The sequence below is a fragment of the Pinus tabuliformis genome, chromosome Q, assembly GCF_031772625.1.
Source record: "Pinus tabuliformis cultivar Carrire ecotype Pingquan chromosome Q, CPIR1, whole genome shotgun sequence".
Classification (NCBI taxonomy): Eukaryota; Viridiplantae; Streptophyta; class Pinopsida; order Pinales; family Pinaceae; genus Pinus; species Pinus tabuliformis.
In genome coordinates, this window is record NC_142296.1 from 701,653,426 (window position 1) to 701,674,427 (window position 21,002).

Below are 21,002 nucleotides of genomic sequence, written 5' to 3' on the forward strand. Positions count from 1 at the left end.
TATTTGACGACACAAAGATTGAAACAATACAAATAAGTAGATACTTAATATAAAAATGATAGAAAAACCAACAATAAAACCAGGAAAATATAATTAAAACCATGATAATTTAATCTATATAACTAAACAATTAATATAACTAATAAAATACACAATCAACAAAATAAAAAAAAACATTTTCATATAAGAAAATAACAAACTATCATTAAAAAAATTATCATCCATAGAAATAAATTCATATTCAACAAACTAAACTAAATCTTACTTTGAAAATGATTTAGAGAAAACACAATCTCAATTAAAAAAAATTCTTACAAAAAAAACCCATAATTTATAAAACATTCATAAATAATTAATATATTTATAACTCTAACATATCATTCAAATATATAACAACATAATCCATTCATAAAATTTCAACATTATCGATTAATAAAACATATTTCTATATAAATTAAAATACATTTTTCAGAAGACAAAGCGTAATATATTCATATAAGCAGATTACATAGAGCAAATGCAAGAAGCATATGCAAAAACAGTCATATAAGAAGATTACATAGAGCAAATGCATGAAGCATATGCAGAAACGTGGACCGAGCCACTTGCAAATCTGCGCAAATTTGCTAAAACAGATCCCAAATAAAGCCCCGAAGGGCTAATATTGCCCCCTAGACGAGGCAGCCCATCTATAAGGTGCAAAAGAGGCACCAGAAAACCAAGCAGATAAACATCTGAAGAAAGAGCAACAAGATCTGTCCACCCAATATGGAAGGAGAGGCACGAAATGAGAAAGAGAGCAGCAAAAGAAGCCACTCCTTCCCCGCCCTCTCAAACTCTCCACCCGAATCAAATGAGAAACAGAGGAAGAACGCTGCCACAATCATCCGCATCTGCCTGCAGAAAAGACCAATGGAGACCTCCATAGAAGAGGCACGAAACAGGGCAGAAGCACCGCTATTCCCTCAACGCTCCAAAGAATATGCCGTGGCCAAAAAAACCTAAACTACCGCTGAGAAGGAGAAGACCCACCGGAGCAGAGGCGTCGCCGGGGGCAGAGACGGCAAGGGGAGCCACCTCGCCCCCGCTTAGAGAAAACTAAAAGACCAGAAGATGGAGCCAGAACAAAACTAACTACGCTCCTCCCCTGCTCGCCGCTCCTGCTCACGCTCCTCCCCTGCTCGCTGCTGCTGTTTTCCCTCCTGCGCTCAAACCCCTGCTCGCCCTCCTGTTCGTGCTCCTGCTCCGCCCCTTCCGCTTCTACGCTCCTCCCCTGTTCGCCGTTGTTGTTCGCCCTCCTGTGCTCAAACCCCTGCTTGCCCTCGTGCTCGTGCTCCTGCTCGCCCTCCTGCTCGTGCTCTTGTTCCGCCCCTTCCGCTTCTACGCTCCTCCCCTGCTCGCCGCTGCTTGCCGCTCCTGCTCACGCTCCTCCCTTGCTCCGAAGAGTTTCAACTTTGCTGGAAGAGCTTCCTCTGTGAACCGGAACTTAAGCACGCTGCATAACGTCCAACCTGTAGCGAGGGTTCTCTCCACGTTCGCCCTCCTGTTCGAGCTCCTGCTCGTGCTCGTGCTCCGCCCCTTCCATTTCTACGCTCCTCCCCTGCTCGCCGCTCCTCCGCTGCTCACCGCGAGGGTACTCTCCATGCTGCTAGCCGCTCCTTCCCTGCTCGCCGCTGCTAGCCGCGAGGGTTCTCTCCACACTGCTCGACGCTGCTCGCCGCTCCTTCCTTGCTTGCCGCTCCTCCCCTGCTTGCCGCTGCTCGCCGCTCAGCTACTCTCAAATTGTTGCCCCTAACCCTGCCTACGCTCCTTCAACCACTGATATTTGCTCGGGGGTTTGTCGTCCTATACTGCCATCGCTTCTTGGTTTCGAAGCTCGCTGTCGCTTGCCGCTACTCGCCGCGAGGGTTCTCTCCACGCTGCTCGCCGCTCCTCCCCTGCTCGCCGCCGGAATAAACGACCAGCACTAACACATGAAATGGGTTGCCTGTGTGAAAACCCCTGAATCCACAACTTCATCTCCCTCTATCCTGGCTTGTGATCGAGCTATCCAAGCGCGAAGGGAAGTCTCGGCCACTCCATAACCATTGGCTGCCTTTGGTAACTGGAGCACTCATCGTGCAAAGAAAAACTAGACAGTAAACCCAAACCAAAATCATCTTTATCAACTAACTTCCTCACAGCTTATTCCATATAAATTAAAATACATTATCATATCACACCATGAAATTAGCATTTCAGCCGACAAAATGCACATGCATTGTCATGAATTTTGATGAATCTCATAAAATAATCGATACATTATAATCAGAATAGGTGAATCCATAAAATAATGGATACATTATAATGAGAATAGGTGAATCCGTAAAATACTGGAATGGAGTATATGTCCAAAGATGTTTCATAAGATTTAACGAACTCAAGCATAACGTCGTTTTGGAGTGTACTTGCTAACAATTCGTCCATTTATTGGTTGCGTAGGTCTTGCATTCTTTTTGAAACCCTGCAAAATACAATAAATTAAAGATCAGAATATTAATGATTCGTATTTATCACAATATCAGTTCATATATGAATCATAAGTTTTTATTAAGTTAGAATTAAAGATTTTCTAAATTAAAAATTATAATATCCAAAGGAACGTCAAACAATCATTTAAACATTTTTTTATAACTTTATATTTTGAAATTCTAAAGCTTCACGTTAAAATTAATAGTTTTTTTTTTCTTAAATTTAGATGAAATCTTGATTTATATTATTTAAACTAGTTCTTTTTACTGTACATATAGATTTGGCACTCTAAAAACTCCTCGGGCACTTATTGTGCAGAGGTTACACATCAAACTTGTGATTTCAATGAATTCTTGTCAGATTTTAGAAAAATTAAACTAAAAAAATCCACAAAAAAAAATTTCAAAAAACCACACTAAAAACAAATGGAAAGAAAATTATGCCCCAAAAATCATATTAAAAAATAAACATTAAAATAAATCAATAATCAATAATCATTTTTTCAATTATTATATTATCATCTAAAATTAAACCATACACTAAATTGATATATAAAACTCCTTTATTTATTATTTATGAGACAACAATAAAACCAATTCCCGACAGTTATTTGACTACTAAATACATTTCCTAATCATAAATTATTTGACTACCATATACATTTCCTAATCCTAAATTAATAATTATTAAATGTTAATTTTACAAAAATACATGCAGCCAGCGAAATAATTCATCTGTCTCAACTTTTTTTCCAAAACCAATCTTCACACAAATTTTAAACTAATTTATTTGCCTGCGTAATATTTTTTCAAACATAAAGATCCAAAATCAAATGAGAAATCCTGGGTTAAGTATATCACAAACTGTAACATTGTAACATTATTCAGTTAATAGCAAGCATGAGAGAGAAAACCCAGTACGTACATCATTCACAGCGTCTTGCAGAGCCTTCACTTGGTCTTTCGAGACTGTCCTTACCTGCACAGGGTTTAGTGAAAAAGCATCAGGTCACAGGGTCGATACTCATGGACGCAGATGTGTGTTTAGGCGATAAGGAGACAGGCGATGAAAATACCTCGTCAATCACGCTCCAAATGACTCCCTCCGTGCAAGGAGGAGTCGTCAAAGATCCCGTATACCGGTAATATTTCCTGCTATCGAATTTTATGTCATTTGGATTCACCAGGCCCAGGGGTTCCTGCGGCGGTTTCATATCCGCAATCGACTTGATTTCATCCATTAACTGTTCATTGTAACCAAACATAGAGAGCATTAAAACATAATCGCCTCCTAATCTGCTAACGAGGCAAAATGAGATTTGTATAAAAATATACCTCTGCCAAGAAAGTGTCAGGCCTGCCAAACTTGTAGAGGATTCCAATCACGGCAATTTCACCGTCCTGCGCTTGGTGCACGATATGGATTTCTAAGGGATGCCTGTTTCAATGCAAAAACCTTTAGAAATGCCCAAATAGTAGAGTATAATTTAGTGCAGAAAAGATTGAAAAGAGGGTTTTGAGATTCTACTTTTTCCATCAATAGTGTGCTCGGCCGGGGTGTGCCAATGGCTTTGACGCAGTGTGAATCTTTTCCCTTCTATCTCAACACTGCCGGCGCCTTTCGACCAGTTAACCTGATGCAATACAGCCATAAGTGTAAGAGAGAATCGAACCCGAAACGTTTAGATGGGAAAAGTGTTAAAAGAAGAGAGAATCGAACCCGAAACCTTTAAATTGAAAAAGCGTTGAAAGAAGAGGGAATCGAACCCGAAATCTTTAAATGGGAAACGCGTTAAAAGAAGAGAGAATCGAACCCGAAACCTTTCGATGGGAAAAGCGTTAAAAGAAGATTTCCTTACTGACCATGATGTCGTGACCCCTGTTCATAAGGGTTGCTTTCGCAGGGTAATAGAATCTGCGGAGCGTGCCGAGGTCCGGAGATAATATGGCGTTGCTCTTCACCACATCGATGGGAGACTGATGCGTCCCGTTCCCGCAGGCCTTCCATTCCTCCTTGAGCTCCCCCCAGTGCTCAGGCCCCTTCGGACCATCTTTGTACTCGAACTCACTCTCATCCTCTGCTCGTGCAAAGCAACAAAATGGAGTTTCAGATTAATCTCTGCAAATTTCTATATGAAGATTTAAAAAACAAAAGAGTTATAAAGGATATGAGACAAATTACCAACTTCCTGAGTTCGAACCTCGGCGATGAAGAGGATCAGCGCAAATGCAATGAATTTTGATATTACAAATCGCGCCATAGTAAGGAAGCGAAACAAATAATGGGCGGGACAGTAGAAGGTTTGGGTGAAGAGAGGCAAAATATAGAAAACGAAATAACATAAAAGCCAGACACTGAAGCTTAACTGGTAGTCAGTTGGCTTCCTCAATCGCCCTGCCTGCTATATATTTCTCAGTTTGGCAGAAGAACGCGATAGTGTGGAATGTGATTCGGTGGGTAAATAATAAAAATAAAAGAATTTCCTGCAACATTCGTGAATGAGTAGGTCGTTTCACTCTGCTAAGGAGAGGACAGAAGAAATACACGTTGGTGAAGGAAATACCAAGCTGATAGAGCTTTCAACTTTTCAAGTCCTTAATATCAGTTGTATCGTGAAAAGGACGTCGGGCGACATAAATATTTCAGGCGCTTTCCAGTCTCTGCCGGATTTGTTCTTCTCGGCACCCATACCTGAATGAAATCACTGCATCTTATCTGCATTCAGGTTAACATGATTTAGTCCTCCGGTGGGTTGTGTAGTGCAGGCCGTGTCAATACAATTTAACGTGATTTTACGTGATTTTAGTGTGTAATATTTTCTGGTTCACGTTTTCTATGATTTTTTCCGTTTAGGTGAGTGTAGGAGACTTTTTAAGTAAACATAATTTGACTCAGTAATTTTTCGTCGAAGATTTCTCAACTTCTCTGTTTGTTGAATGAACTCTTAAAGGAAATTAAAATGGTAGTTGTGTAAAACATAGTTACCAAATTTGAATTCGAATATGAAAAAAATTTGATTGATTAAAATTCAATACGGAAAAAAATTCGAAAATATAAAACTTATAAATTCGTTATATTTTGAAATTAAAAAAAGAAAATCTATATTTGTTAGGATTAAATTATTTTCCTTTAATTATTTATAAATTGAAACCATTAGAAATATTATACTTGTATATAATATTATATAAGTATATTTTTTTAAAAATAAATACACCCATAAATATCATTTGCTATATATTAATAACTTAAAACTTAAGTAAATTCTGTTCCTCCTGCTAAAGGCTGCAAATCCTATGTTTTTGCCATTTGTTTGCTCTATTGATTGTGGGCGTGTCGAGTTCGCATTTCCCAGTCGAACAAGGGAAAATGAAGATGCCCGTTGGTCCCTCATCCATAATTCTGACTCCATCCATGTTAGTTTGTCCGAAATAGAAACTAACTACATTCCGCATTGATTGAATCGAATTTAATCGTATTTTTCATCGAACAGAATTGAATCACCGAATATCCGAATTTTTCAGCCTGATTCGGCCGAATTTGGTAACTATGGTGTAAAATGGTCGTTGATGTAACGTGGAGGTTGAGAACGGTTGGGGGGTCGAGCTATACATATATTATTTTGACCTTATGTCACATGATCTTCTAAACGTTGTGGAAGAATCTCAGATTAAGGGATGTGTTTCGGGTGTTGTCAATTTTATTTTCATAGCATTAATCCAAAAAAAAGAGTCTGGTCTTTTTTCTCGATTTTCGGCCTATATCCCTGTGCAACTCAGTCTATAATATGATTTCTAAACTTATTGCAGTCAGACTTAAAGCTCTCATTTCAGATCATATTTCAACGAAACAATTTGGCTTTATTGAGGGGCGTCAAATTCAAGACGTTGTCGCTATACCACAGGAAGTTTTACACTCTATTAAGGTCAAGAGACTTAAAGCTTGCCTAATAAAGATTGATATTACCAAGGCTTTCAATAGTGTCAACTGAGAATTGCTTAGGCTGATATTGTATAAAATTGGTCTTAATATCCATAATGCTAACTGGATTTTAGCTTGTGTATCCTCCGCCAATTTTGTTGTGATTATTTGATCCGAATTGGATCCATGAAAATTATGAGAGTTCTATGACAGTATCAAATCATGACAGACTTCAAGAACCTTGTAAACAAAAAGATGTCAGGAAGGACCTCTGGATAGTGGCAGTTTGTAGCCAGCACGAAACGACGAGGCCCTCGGTCAAAGCGCGCTGACCGAGGCCCATGGAGACAGCATAGTGGCACAAAACTAGCAGTTAGGAAGCTCAGATCAGAAAACAGAGGCTGTTTCTGATGCACGATTAGCGCTAATCGTGCATCGCTGGGCAAAACCCCTCCAGAAGGAAAAGCCCCGAGTGCTTGGTCACATGGAAAGTCAGGAAACCATAGGAAAAGCGCTAAAGCGAAAGGCGGGTCCCGCGCTCCAAAACCGGCGGAATATCGGAGGCGTTTCGGGCGGTAAGCAGATTTGGTAGGGGAACGAGCGATTCCATACATTGATTGACGCGTATTCGACGGATGAGAGAGAAAACCGCTCTCATCGTGGGCTAACATTCGAGCAAGTCAACCGCGCGATAAGAGTGATAATCGTGGGATCTGGAGGCCCCAGATCTAATGACGTAGATTGCGCCCGATGGGAAACCGGATTTGATGGGAGAATTAAGCTACGACATAAAAATGTTTGAAGTCCTATTTGACCACTGAGCTAGCGGATGAATCATTTCACAGAAGTAACTGAAATGACGAACCATTCGAGGAAAGCAAGCACTCAGTGCGTGAGAGGACAAGTGGCCACTTCCCTATGAGACGTTACACAGTGACGATGACGCAAAGGTAGGGAATTCCAAGCGGACAACAGCAGGCGATCTGAAGAGGCAGAAGAGAAAGTGAACAGTCAAGAGACAAATTGGCTTTAAGCGATGAACAGACAGAGAACAGAATAGAGGAGACAAGAAGAAGAAGGAGACAGTGAGACAGAGGAAACATAACAGAAAGTGAAGTAGAGAACAGAGATTCGAGCTGACCTGCAGAGCTAAGGCAGCATCGAACCAAGCTTGAGAGGTTCAAGCAATCCCTGTGAGGATATCTGTTGGGAACTGAGTACCAAATTGGACTCATCCCATTCAGACCAGTTGAGGTCGAGACTTGGTAAGGGGGACTCTATGCACTCTAGTGGCTTGGGGAATCCAAGAACCACCCTACTAAGCATCATCTGTTTCAGGAGACTCAAATTGAGCTCCTCATTGTAAAAAAATTGCTTAAAGACACAATAAAAAGAAAGCCACCACTGAAAGTTGGACCGGAGATGTAGCCCAGGAGGATTGGGTGAACTCCTTATCAAATTGTTGTGTTTTTCATTTGCTTACTATGTTTCTCTTACTGTTTTCCAGTGTCTGTGTATTTTTCAATCTTATCGATCCGTTGCCTGAGATAACATAGACACACACACCAGCACATGAGTCTGTAATACCTTCATTACTTAATTAGCTGAGATCACACAAAAGTGATTTTCAGATCATTATTAATGGCCTCCCTACTGATTTTTTCAAGGCAAGGATGTGCTTTATCCCCTATTCTGTTCATTCTTATTATGGAATCTCTCAGTAGGAAAATCTTGGATTCCAGGGACAAAGGCTTGATCAAGGACGTCATTATGACTAGATAGATCTGTATTACACATCTGATTTTTGTTGATGACCTCCTGCTCTGTGGTGAGTCTTCTATCCTGGAATGGTCACATTTTCATCACATTTTAAACATTTTCAGATCTGCTTTGAGACTTATCAAGAACTCTCCCAAACCTGAAGTGATTTCTTCACAAGGGCCTCAGGATGTGATCGATCAGATATGTGGTTTATTTGGGATTTCCTCACGTGATGTGGACTCTTGCTTTCAATATTTGGGTTTCTAAATTAAACCAAATCTATACAAAGTCGATGACTAGAGCTAGATCATTAAAAAAAACGACATCAAATTAAAAAATTGGACTTTCAGTGGCTCTCCATTGGGGGTAGGCTCATTCTCATCAAATTTGTACTCTAGTTACTATTTATTTACTCGATGCATCTCTATATGCTGACATTGGAGATCATTCATAAAATCAACGCAATTCTTGCTAGATTTATTTGGTTCGATAAAGAGAAACCATGTAAGATTCATTTGGCTAGACTGCCTCTTTTAGCTAAAGTTGTTGAACATGGGGGATGGGGGATCGTGGACACCTTATCATTTAATAGGGCTCTCATTTGCAAAAGCTTGTGGAGAGGATTGTCGGGTAGGGGTCTTTGGTCTCACATCATCCAAGGTAAATATTTGGGATATCACGACTTTGAAGTCTGGATTAAAGGTAGTGCTAAAATCCCTTCCTCAATTTCATATATATGGCACAGTATGATGAGACAAAGGCATTGGGTACTGGGAGGTCAGTGATGGTAGTAGGATCGAGGTTGGGTTGGATATTATTGGTGGTACCCAAGGGGTATGTATGCTTTATGTTCCTCTCATACAACATTTGCATGACAGAGGTATTTATTATCTATCTCATATTGTTTATTTTCAAGCACATTCTCCATATCTTCAGACTTGGCTCCAAGCAAAGGACATGGATATTTCGGGGCTTGTGGCAACCGAATCGAATATTAGATAGATTGAGGCTGCAGGTATTATATTTCAAATAAGAATGATAAGATGAGATGGACTAGACAAGTCCATAAGAACCTGATTGCAACCAAAGATATTTATAGGTCCATTGCCATTCCAGCTAATCCTTCTGTGAAGCTATCCTGGTTTCACAAATCCTGGAAATGGAACTCCCCATTGAAGCTTAAATGTTTCAATTAGCTGGTATTGAATGACAAAGTTCTCACTTGGAAGAATTTAGTTCGCAGAGGTTTCATTAGTCGTAGTATCTGTATGTTGTGCAAGCAAAATTCGGAAGATGTTGAACACCACTTCATGAACTGTCTGGTTTCCACATAAATTTGGTTCACAGTCTTCAGTATATTCTAGATTGTGGAGGATTGGACGCATAATACATTGATGGCAGGCTTTAAGCACTGGTTTCAATCACAATAATATTTTGGTACCCTTCGTTTTTCATCATTTGGGGCTTATGGTGCTGCAAAAACCTTATCATTTATGAAGATAAGCCATTTGATATTAGATACACTATTATGGGGATTGTTTCTCATTTTTCTGACACAGGCCCTGTGAAACAAATTAAAAAATCTAGAAAGTTCATATTGCAGGACATCTGGAATGAATATCTGGTGGGTTTTTTCAATGGGGCTTGCAAATCTGGACTGTGTGAATGTGGTGTTCTTATTGCTACTGAACCTGATAAGTTTTATCACTTTTGGTGGGAGGGTGGTTCAGGTTCCAATAAAAGAGCGGAAATCATCTCACTATGGGGGTTGCTATACACTGCTAGTTGGCTCAACATCCACAATTTGCATATTTCTGGGGACTCTAAAGGATGCATCGATTGGGTAAAGGGTTTGTCATGTTTCCAGCCTCATCTTTTGACCTATTGGATGAAGTGCATTCGTATCTTGATCAATTTAGTTTAGCACATTCATTTCAACCATATATATAGGGAGCAAAACCTCATCACTGAAATAGTCTCCAAAGAGGCATTTCAACACCTCCTAGAGTCATTCATTATGTTGCTTTCAGCGGGGACTCCAGATTTGATTTTGAATCTATTCCGATCTGATATATAAGACTAGCATATGTCTCTTGCTTTTTTCCTTCTTGGTTTTTGTATCAAAGCACTTTTGAACAGTGGATGACAACACAGTAATCGGTCTATGTTTTATTTTCTGTTAGGTTTCTTGTTGTTAAGTTTTAGTACTTTATCATGGGATAGAATCATGTAAGTGTACTTACTTTAGTAATATTAAAGAAGGAATTTTTTTAGACTAGAAAAAAAAAAGTGGTAGTGGAGCTAATTGAGGTAACGTGGCGGTAATTGTTCTCGCATTTTCATATCTACGCCTTTAGTGTGTGTCCATTAACCCGCGAAGGCTTTTGTTGGCAGCTATTCTAACGATGTCATGGTTTTCCATTTAGTAGCAACCATCCTCAGAATTTATGATTGAAATGATTTGATATCGAATACTTTGCGTTATTGTTTTGATATAGGTTTCACTTGTCAGGAACTGTGGTTTTGCGACACAAAAATGTTCTCTTTTCCATTTTTCTCCAACACGAAAATGGAACACCAATGTTGCCACGATACCAGCCTCTTCCCCAACTGCAAAATACCATGTGAGGAACTTCACACAAATTCTCAACCATTACACCTTCGTCCCAAGAGTTATCAGACCTTTCAATAGAGGTATCTCATAAATTCCTACCACTGGGGTGGAGCTTCCACCAAATCTATGATATTTGTATATACTGGAAACGAAGGATTCATTGAATGGTTTACATAAAGCACAGGCTTCATGTTCAACATTGTGCCACAGTTTAAGGCCCTGCTTGTTTTTATTGAGGTATATGGGATCAATCTATTATGACCTAAACTTTTGGAGGCTTCTTGATTTGAAGCATGGGAATTGGGAAATTTTTATTCATTGTAATTTTTCTCATATGGTTTTCTAATTTTTCTTTCCAAGATCGCATTGATGGTCATTCAATGCCATTTGGAAGCCAAATAACTGACTACAACAAATCGAGTACCCGCAGGTTTCTATGTTCCCCACAAGCTTTGGCTGACTTTGCCACATTGATTACAGATCTCGAGAAAAGTTTGTCAGCAGATAATTTGATGCAAGAGCACCCGAATGAAGAGGCGAGAGCTGGGAGTTGGTTCTTGTTATTTTTTTTTATTTTCTCCTATTTTGACAAGCAGAGAGGAAAACAACTCAAATTTCTATTTTATTTAGTTTTATTTTGTGTTATTGTAAATGAAGGTTGAATCAACCATTGTTAGTTTTGATTTAGACAAGATAGGATTAGATGAGAATTAGTTTGAAGAAACTGTCTCATAACTGAAAAGAACCGTTCCTCGAACTGTAGGAGGAACTGCCACTAATGTATTAAAAAGGAAACAAGAATGAAGAGTAAGGGGTTAGCCGAGTGGAGAAGGATTGTAAGCCTATGGGCAGACTATAAGAGAGGCCACTGGTGTTAGACGAGAAAATCACAGAGGGAGACAGAGTCTCGAAATATTTCCCTTATTTATTTGTTATGTGCAATCTTATTCCAATTCAGAATCCGTGTAATTGTATTTCAAATGATTGAAGGCTGAACTTAATTTGAATTATAGCTTCCATCTATATGTATATATCCTTGCAGGTGAATTCGGCGGACCCAAGGAGGCGAAAGCACACATAGAGAAAACTTGCTGGCAATGCAGTGGAAGCGTCAAAAGGCCTAAAAACAGAGGAGCGCAAGGTTAAGGAGGTGACACTCAGGGGCCGTTGGATCCAACAAGTCGACAGCGGAGTTGAAATCGGCGAGCGGCATAACCCCGACCTCGGGCAAACACCAATTACGATAGAGCGATGGAATATGGACTGTTGGATCTGTTGGAGGATCAACGGCGGAGATTAAATCAGCGGGATTGAAATCGGTGAGCGGAATAACCCTGACCTCGGGCAAATTCCGCTTGCGATCATGCGACAGAATATGGACTGTTGGATCTGTGGGAGGATCAACAGTGGAGATTGAATCGGCGGGACTGTCAGGTAATCGCCGATTGCGATTAAACGATTGAACAAGGACCGTTGGATCTGTAGGAAATATCAACATCATAGATTCAATAGGTGGGGGAGTATGGGCTTAGGAAAAAGGTAGACCTGATGATATTTATAGGCCCCGATATATAGAATTTGAGATCCAGCCTATGTGGTCGGAGCGGGATTTTCTTTGTATTTTCGTGTTCTCCGAAATTCCCGATATAACAAAGGGAGTGGGATTTTAGTGCAAACGACATGCTTGTGGAATCCCAATAGTGTAATCGCACATCAGGGAAGTGGAAGTCTTGGGTATTGTGACCCGCAGAGGGGCCGACGCCTGACTACGATAAAGTGAATCCTTGAGAACTGTGCCAAGCCTATGGATTCAACGGGGTGATTGGATTTTATGCGTGTTTGTGCGTAAATCCTTTGTAAAGGCTTTACTACCATAAAAGCACTGATTTTAAGGATTTATACAATAAATCCAAAAAACCAAAGGAAAGAGAGGGCGGACACCTACATGCAGGCTTGAGGGCTCGAAGGGCTCTCAAGGGATTGAAGAGTCCCATTAGAAAGAACCAGGGAAGGGAAAAGGCTGAGCTAATGTACGAAAACATTCCACAGTGACTATTTAAGGGGGGTTGTAACCTACAAGGTTTATAGATTAGTGCCTGCTGTTAATCGACGACATCAATTTGGTATCAGAGCTAGTTTTTCCTTTCTTTCAGTAAATATGGAGGTAGGAAGAAGGGGTCGAGGAAGAGCCGTCAGAAGAGCAGCAGATGAAGGATTAAGAGAAGATATTAGAAACTTAACTGTATGTTTGGCAGTGTTGGAAGCAGGGAGGAGTAGAGAGCCAGAAGATGGAGATGATAGTGAGGAGGAAAACGTGGCCATGACAGATGCATCAGATGATGAAGGACTGGAAATTAAGCTATTGAAGTCAGTTTTGTTGGCTAGCAGCAAGCCAAAGCCAAAGCTCTCTAATTATGATGGTAGTTTTTCCATAGAGGCCCTGTTGGACTGGATAAGTGAATTAGATAAATATTTTGAGTATGAAGGAATTAGTGAAGACAAGAGGGTCAGGTTTGTTGTCACCAAATTGAAGGGACATGCAGCATTATGGTGGGATAGTGTACAGGCAGAAAGGAGGAGATTAAACAAACCATTGATTAGAAAGTGGGACAGGATGGTTGCGAAAATGAAGAGCAAGTATCTGCCTAAAGACTATCAAATTGCCCTTTATAGACAGGTACAGAACCTGAAATAGAGAATGATGACTGTGAAGGAATATACAGAAGAATTTTATAAAATTAACCTCAGAGCTGGTTATGTGGAAGATGCCCCTGAGAAGGCAACGAGGTTTGTAAATGGCCTATAGATGGAGATCCTAGACAAAATTAGCATTCTTTCCCCTAAAACCATAGAAGAAGCTTATCAGAGTGCTTTGAAGGCAGAAGAAAAGATTGTTAGGAAACAAAATTCTAGGAGAGGACGTGGTTCTGGTAGAGGTCGAGGACAGACCTTTGGCAGAGGTAAGACTTCCAACAGCAATGAAGAGGGTAGCAGTTCGAAGACTTCGAGACAAAGCGAGAGGGAATGTAACACCAAAGGAGGAAGGCCATACCAGTGAGGAAGAGGTAATGGCAGAGGCAGAGGAAATGCCTATCAGTGTTACAAGTGTCACAAGTGGGGACACAGGTCCTTTGAATGTCCTGAAAACAAACAAATCGGGCAGAGGGGAGCATATATTGCTGAGCCCGATGAAGCAGAGGCACCACCATAGGAGGTGGAGAATATGCCAGAAATTGGGGAAGCCTTGGTGTTGAACAAGGTGTTATTAAAACCAACCAAGGAAGTAGTTGATCAGACACAGAGGAAAGCATTGTTCTGGACTGTGTGTAAGTCACACGGAAAATGCTGTAAATTGATTATTGACAGCGGGAGTACTGATAATTTGGTAGCTATGGAGATGGTGGAGAAACTGGGTTTGAAGAAATTAAAGCACCCAACTCCATACAGGGTGTCGTGGTTGCATAAGGGACACCAACTGTTAGTTGATGAACAATGCGAGGTGGATTTTTAGAGAGGCAAGTACAAGGATAAAGTGACTTGCGACATAATGTCGATGGATGTGTGCCATATTCTGCTAGGCAGACCATGGCAGTACGATAGAAAGGTAGTCCTTGATGGAGTGGCAAATTGTTACAGATTTTTCAAAGATGGGATAAAGCATACCTTGGTACCTATGAAAGAAGCCAAGGAAGGAGAGGAGACAGTAGAAACAAGTGGAATGAAAGCATTAACTAGGAGGAAAGGAGTTTCTATGACAAATTGAAGAGAGTGAAATGGGTTGTGTAGTGGTGATAAGACAAAGAGTAGTGTTAGTACATACCAACCTTACTGATTTACCAGAAGAGATACAGAACATGTTGCAAGAATTTAGTGATATTGTGGTAGATGATCTACCAGACAAATTACCACTGAAGAGGAGCATCAATCACCATATTGATTTTATTCCAGGAGGCAGTTTGCCAAACAAGGCTGCCTACCAGATGAGTCCAAAGGATAATGAAGAAATTCGGAAGCAGGTGCAGGAGTTGTTAGATAAAGGACTGATTCGAGAGATTTTAAGCCCTTGTGCAGTTCCGACCGTTTTAGCTCCCAAGAAAGGAGGTGAGTGGAGAATGTGCATGGATTCCCAGTCCAATAATAAGATTACTATCAAATACAGATTCCCATTACCTCGAATGGATGATATGATGGATTGTCTGAGTGGAGCAGCATACTTTTCAAAGATAGACCTGAAAAGAGGCTACCACCAAATCAGAATTCGAGAAGTTGACAAGTGGAAGACAGCTTTCAAGAAAAATGAAGACTTGTGCGAATGGTTGGTTATGCCATTTGTATTGAGCAATGCTCCTAGCATGTTCATGCAGTTGATGAACGATATGCTCAAGGATTTCATTGGAAAATTTGTGATTGTGTATCTAGATGATATACTTATATTCAGCAAGACGAAAGAAGAACATTTTCGACACGTGAGGTATGTATTAGAAAGATTGCAGCAGAATAAATTACTGATAAATTTGAAGAAATGTTCTTTTTTCAAGAAAGAGTTAATTTATTTAGGATTTGTGATTGTTGAGAATGAACTAAAAATGGATTCGGAAAAGGTTGTAGCTATAGTTAGCTGGCCATCCCCAAAAAGTTTGTTTAAGGGACGGAGTTTTCATGGATTGGCGAGTTTTTATCAGAAATTTATTAAAATTTTCAGTGGGATTTGTGCACCTATGTTGGACACCATTAAGAAAACAAATCAGCCTTTCCATTGGACAGAAATGGCAGAGAAGAGCTTTCAGTTGCTCAAGAAGAAAATTACTAAAAGACCGATTTGAGATTACCGAACTTTAACAAACTTTTCCAAGTTCGTTGTGATGCCAGTGGGATAGCCATTAGTGCAGTACTCAGCCAAGAAGACAAGCCAGTAGCCTATTTCAGTGAGAAACTAAATGAAAGTAGGCAAAAATACACGTCCTATGACAAGGAATTTTATGCAGTGGTTCAAGCACTAAAGCATTGGAGACATTATCTGTTGGCCAATGAAGTTGTCTTATTTTCGAACAATTCTGCGTTGCAGTATATTATGCAGCAGCATAAGATGAACCATAAACATGTGAAGTGGGTGGAGTACTTGCAGAGTTTTACATTTGTGTTGAAACATATCAGCGGTCAAGCCAACAAAGTGGCAGATGCGTTAAGCAAGAGGAATCTGATCCTATACTAAAGTAACATACAAGTCTTAAGATTTGAACATCTTAAGGACTTGTATGAGGTAGATGCAGATTTTAAGGAAGCTTATGAAGCTTGCCAAAATCCATTGTTGAGAGACAACAGCTCATGGCTGGACTATAACATGCAGGAAGGATTGATGTTCAAAGGAGGGCAGTGGTGTATTCCGGAATGTTCTATGAGAGAGAGCTTAATCTAGGAAAAGCATAGTGGAGGTTTAGCCGAGCATTTTGGCATAGACAAGACCTTGGATTAGTTGAGCCACTTTTACTATGGCCGAAGATGCGTAGAGATGTAAAAAGGTTTGTAACTAGATGCAAAATGTGTCAGCTTGCAAAGGGACACAACCCAAACACAAGATTGTATGCACCCTTACCCATTCTAAGTAGACCATGGGACTCAATCAGTTTAGACTATTATGAAACCAGCTCACAAAAAGATAGAAAAGATAGATCAACGCCTTAGAATTCAGCCTCTTAGAGGGGGAAACCTCCTTTACATTACATAAATGAACAATTCTTGGATGATTCAAATGACAAAACCTCCTTTCTATATATAGGAGTCTAAGGAGTCACAATATAACCCAGCCGACCTAACAATAATAATATAAAGCCACAAAAATAACAATAAAGGGATTCTATGGGGCACAATAATAACAATATGGGGACAATAGGGCAAAACAATATTAATAAGGGATACAAGTACAATAGTAATGGGGAAATCACTAGTATTATAGGGACCTAACATGCCCCTCTCCTTCAAAAAAAGTGTTGTCCTCAACGCTTGAGTAGTTCTGGATGCTTTTATATAAAATTCTCATCCTCCCATGTGGAATCTTCAGTGGATAAGTTCTTCCACTTGATGAGATACTCCGAAATTGATCGATTTCGTAGCTGTCGAGTTCTTGTTTCAGTGACTGCTTCTGGTTCCAATATAATTTTTCCTTCCTTGTCAAGTTCTGGCAATATTGTTTGAACTGGGAGCTTGTCGCCTATAACCTTCTTTAAACATGAAACATGGAAAACTGGGTGCACTCGAGAAGCTGCAGGAAGCTCCAATTTGTATGCCATAGTACCAATCTTTTGTAACACCTTGTATGGACCATAATACTTTGGTGATAATTTATTATCCTTCTTAGCTTGCTTGAGGGACATTTGTTTATATGGTTGTAGCCGTAGGAATACCCAATCACCTACATCAAAACTTCTTTCATTGCGATGCTGATCTGCCTGTTGTTTCATTTTATTTTGTGCCAACACGAGGTTATCTTTTAAGAGTTGGAGGACTTGTTGTTGATGTTCGATGTGATGTTCCACTACTTGAACCTTAGAATTTTCTCTTAAATATGATGTGATGGATGGTGGCTGATATCCATAAAGTGCCATAAATGGGGTCATTTTTGTTGCTGTATGGAAGGAAGTGTTATACCACCATTTAGCCAGAGGCAACCATTTGACCCATTGTGTCCGTTTATCAGATACAAAGCAACGAAGATATCCTTCCAAACATTTGTTTACTATCTTAGTTTGCCCATCAGATTGAGGATGATAAGATGAGCTATGAGCTAACTGAGTACCAAGACAAGAAAATAATTTTGTCCAAAAATTTCCAGTGAAAATGGGATCTCTGTCACTTACAATAATCTTTGGATTTCCATGTAGCTTTTGAATTGTTTCCATAAATGCAGTAGAAACTATACTGGCTTTAAATGGATGTGATAATGCACAAAAGTGTGCATACTTGGTAAGTCTGTCAACTACCACCATGATGACACTCTTTCCCTCAGACTTGGGTAAACCTGTGATAAAATCCATCGAGACCTCCTCCCAATGTTGGCTTGGAATGGATAAAGGCTGTAATAGACCCGGGGTCTTAATTGTTTCAACTTTATTTTGTTGGCAAACCAAACATTCCGCCACAAACTTTTGAATATCCGATTTAAGGCCATCCCAAAAAAATTCCTTCTTAACCTTGTGGTAAGTTTTTAAAAATCCTGAGTGCCCTCCTAAGGGAGAAGTGTGTAATTCCATAAGAATATTTTGTTTGAGTTGGTAATTCTTACAGAGGTATAAGCGATCTTTGTACCATAACGAATCATTTTGCCAGCTAAATGTATCAGATGTACTGGAATCTTGTTGTAACTTTCGAATAAGTGCCCACACTTCTTCATCATTCTTCCATTCCTCCCTTGCTTTGTTTATCCAATCTGGTTGGATAATAAAAATGGTGCACAACAATGCTTCCACATCCTCATCCTTTCTTGAGAGTGCATCTGCCGCCACATTTTGCTTCCCTTTTTTGTAGATGATTTCAAAGTCATAACCCAACATCTTTGTGACCCACTTTTGTTGCTCTTCAAAGGATAATATTTGTTCTAAAAAGTATTTAAGGCTATCATGATCCGTTTTTACCTTGAAGTGTCTCTCCATTAGGTAGGGTCACCATTTCTTAAGTGCATGTAGTATTGCCAACATTTCCTTCTCATAAATAGCTTTGTGTAAAAAATTTCCCTTGATTGGACGACTTTCAAAAGCAATGGGTCTTTCATCTTGCATTAAAACAACAACAATTCCATTGCCTGAAGCATCACATTCCACAATAAAGTTTTTTGTGAAGTCCGGTGTAGCTAAGACCAGTGCTTGGCACATTGCTTCTTTAAGATGTTCGAAGGACTTTGTTGCTTCTGGAGTCCATGAAAATGCATCTTTCTTCAATAATGTTGTTAGAGGTGCTGCTATTCTCCCATAATTCTTAACAAACTTGCGATAATAACTTGTCAACCCAAGAAATCCTCTTAGATGCTTTATGGATGTGGGGATTTTCCATTCCTTAATGGCTTTAATTTTTCTAGGGTCTACCTTAACTCCTTCATGAGATACAATATGACCCAAATATTCCACCTCTTGTACTCCAAAGAAACATTTGGATCTTTTTTCATATAATTGTTTCTCCTCCAATAGTTGTAGCACCCCGTCAACATGTTCAACATGATCCTTCCAAGACTTGCTGTAGATTAGTATATCATCAAAAAATACTAACACAAATTTTCTAAGGAAGGGTTTGAAAATGGAATTCATCAAACCTTGAAATGTAGAAGGTGCATTGGTAAGGCCAAAAGGCATGACCAAAAATTCATAATGACCTTCATGAGTTCTAAATGATGTTTTCGGAATGTCTTTAGTCTTCATTCTGATTTGATGATATCCTGAACGAAGATCCAACTTGGTGAAGTAAATTTATCCATGCAATTCATCCAGTAATTCATCAATGACAGGAATGGGAAACTTATCTTTAATAGTGAGCTTGTTAAGCTCTCTATAATCTGGACACATGCGCCATGATCCATCCTTCTTGTGCACCAATATTACTGGAGCAGAGAAAGAACTTTGACTAGGTTGAATTATACCAGCCTCTAGCATTTCTGCAACCATACGTTCAATTTCACTCTTTTGGGCATAGGGATATCTGTACGGCCTGATGTTTGGAGGAACACTTCCTGGAATCAGATGAATAGCATGATCATGATCACTAATAGGTGGGAGACTTTTGGGAGTCTCAAATACTTTGGAATGATTGTCCAAGAATTTTTGGAGATCTGGAGAAATAGATGATTCCGATGTGGAAACATCTAGCGAACATAATTGTGCAATTACACCTCTTTGTTCCTTTTTTAGAAGCTTTGTCATACCGTTAGAGCTGATTATATTTCCTGGTTTCCTTGCAATACCCCTTAATTCAACTTCCTTTCCTTCCGTAGAAAATTTCATGAAAATTAAAAGCTATTGTACCCAAGGATTGTAGCCATTGGACTCCTAGTACAACATCAGCACCTCCCATTGGAATGGAAAGCATTGAGCTAGTTAATACATATTCTCCCATGGATAGCTTGATATTATGGCACTTTCCAGAGCAATTTATCGTTCCTCCATTTGCAATCATCACTTGACACTCTGGTGCTGGATATAGGAAGCAATTCAATTCTTTTGCTACCTTACAATGAATAAAATTGTGGGTACTTCCTGAATCAATCAACACTATTACCTTTTTCTTCTTGATTTGTCCTTCTATCTTGATGGTTTGAGGAGTGGTAATTCCAGCCAATGCATTACAAGATATGGTCGGATTCATTTCTTCTTTATCTAGGATTTGTTCCTGGAGTATATCCTCTTCTTTGGACCTTTCTTACTCCTTTTCTTCTTCCTCTTCACAATCTATGTAGAATAGTTTCTTCTCAGCACACTTATGACCTTTAGTGTATTTTCTATCACAACTGTAACAAAGCCCTTTTGCTCTTTTTTCTTCCAATTGTTGTGGTGTCAACCTTATAGGTTGTGGAAGACTAGGGGCAACAACACTTCCATCTTTATAGTTGTGAGTGGTATGCTTCATGGTTGCCATAATTTTGCTTTCCATTTTTCTTGCTAACCTGAATGCCTTCTCTAATGAATCAAGTTCCCAAAGGCGAACATCGTGTTGGATATTATCCTTTAAAGTCCCCATGAACACATCAATCTTATGCTCCTCTGGAATTTTTTTTACCCTTATATTCAATTTTTGGAACTCCTCAATGTGCTCCATTATTAAACCCTTTTGTTTGAGACTTATCAATTGGCTAAAAAAAGTGTTGCTTTTTGTATCCTCATAATGTGCTGTCAATTCTTCCGTAAAAACTGCCCAAGTGATAATTTATTTATGAGAGAAAAGCCATTGATACCATACAAACTGATTTCGTTCCAAATATAAAGTTGCAATATGTACCTTTTGTGTGTTTTGCACATTATTGAGATCAAAAAATTGCTCCATCTGTAATATCCATGTTGCGGGATCCTTGCCAAATATGGTGGGTCTTCGATCCAACATTAGAGTCTATGAAATCATGATTAACATTTATTTTGTTCTCATCATGAGTTTCCTTTACTACCCTTTCACCATTAGTAAGCATTTCTTGTAGAAACTTTGTTAAATCTATCTTCAAATCTGT

General features: G+C 39.4%; 1 protein-coding gene across 1 annotated transcript; it reads right to left on the reverse strand.

Annotated features, from left to right (window-relative positions):
• Positions 1 to 2,282: 2,282 nt before the first annotated feature.
• On the reverse strand, positions 2,283 to 5,069 carry LOC149221485 (alpha carbonic anhydrase 7-like). The gene is made up of 7 exons (XM_089385123.1): positions 4,693 to 5,069; positions 4,374 to 4,588; positions 4,040 to 4,144; positions 3,846 to 3,950; positions 3,587 to 3,754; positions 3,436 to 3,489; positions 2,283 to 2,503 (listed from the first exon to the last, which is right to left on the reverse strand). Exons 1-7 carry the CDS (start codon positions 4,769 to 4,771, stop codon positions 2,420 to 2,422), a joined length of 810 nt encoding a protein of 269 aa, XP_089241249.1. The 5' UTR covers positions 4,772 to 5,069; the 3' UTR covers positions 2,283 to 2,419.
• Between the last annotated feature and the right edge of the window lie 15,933 nt (positions 5,070 to 21,002).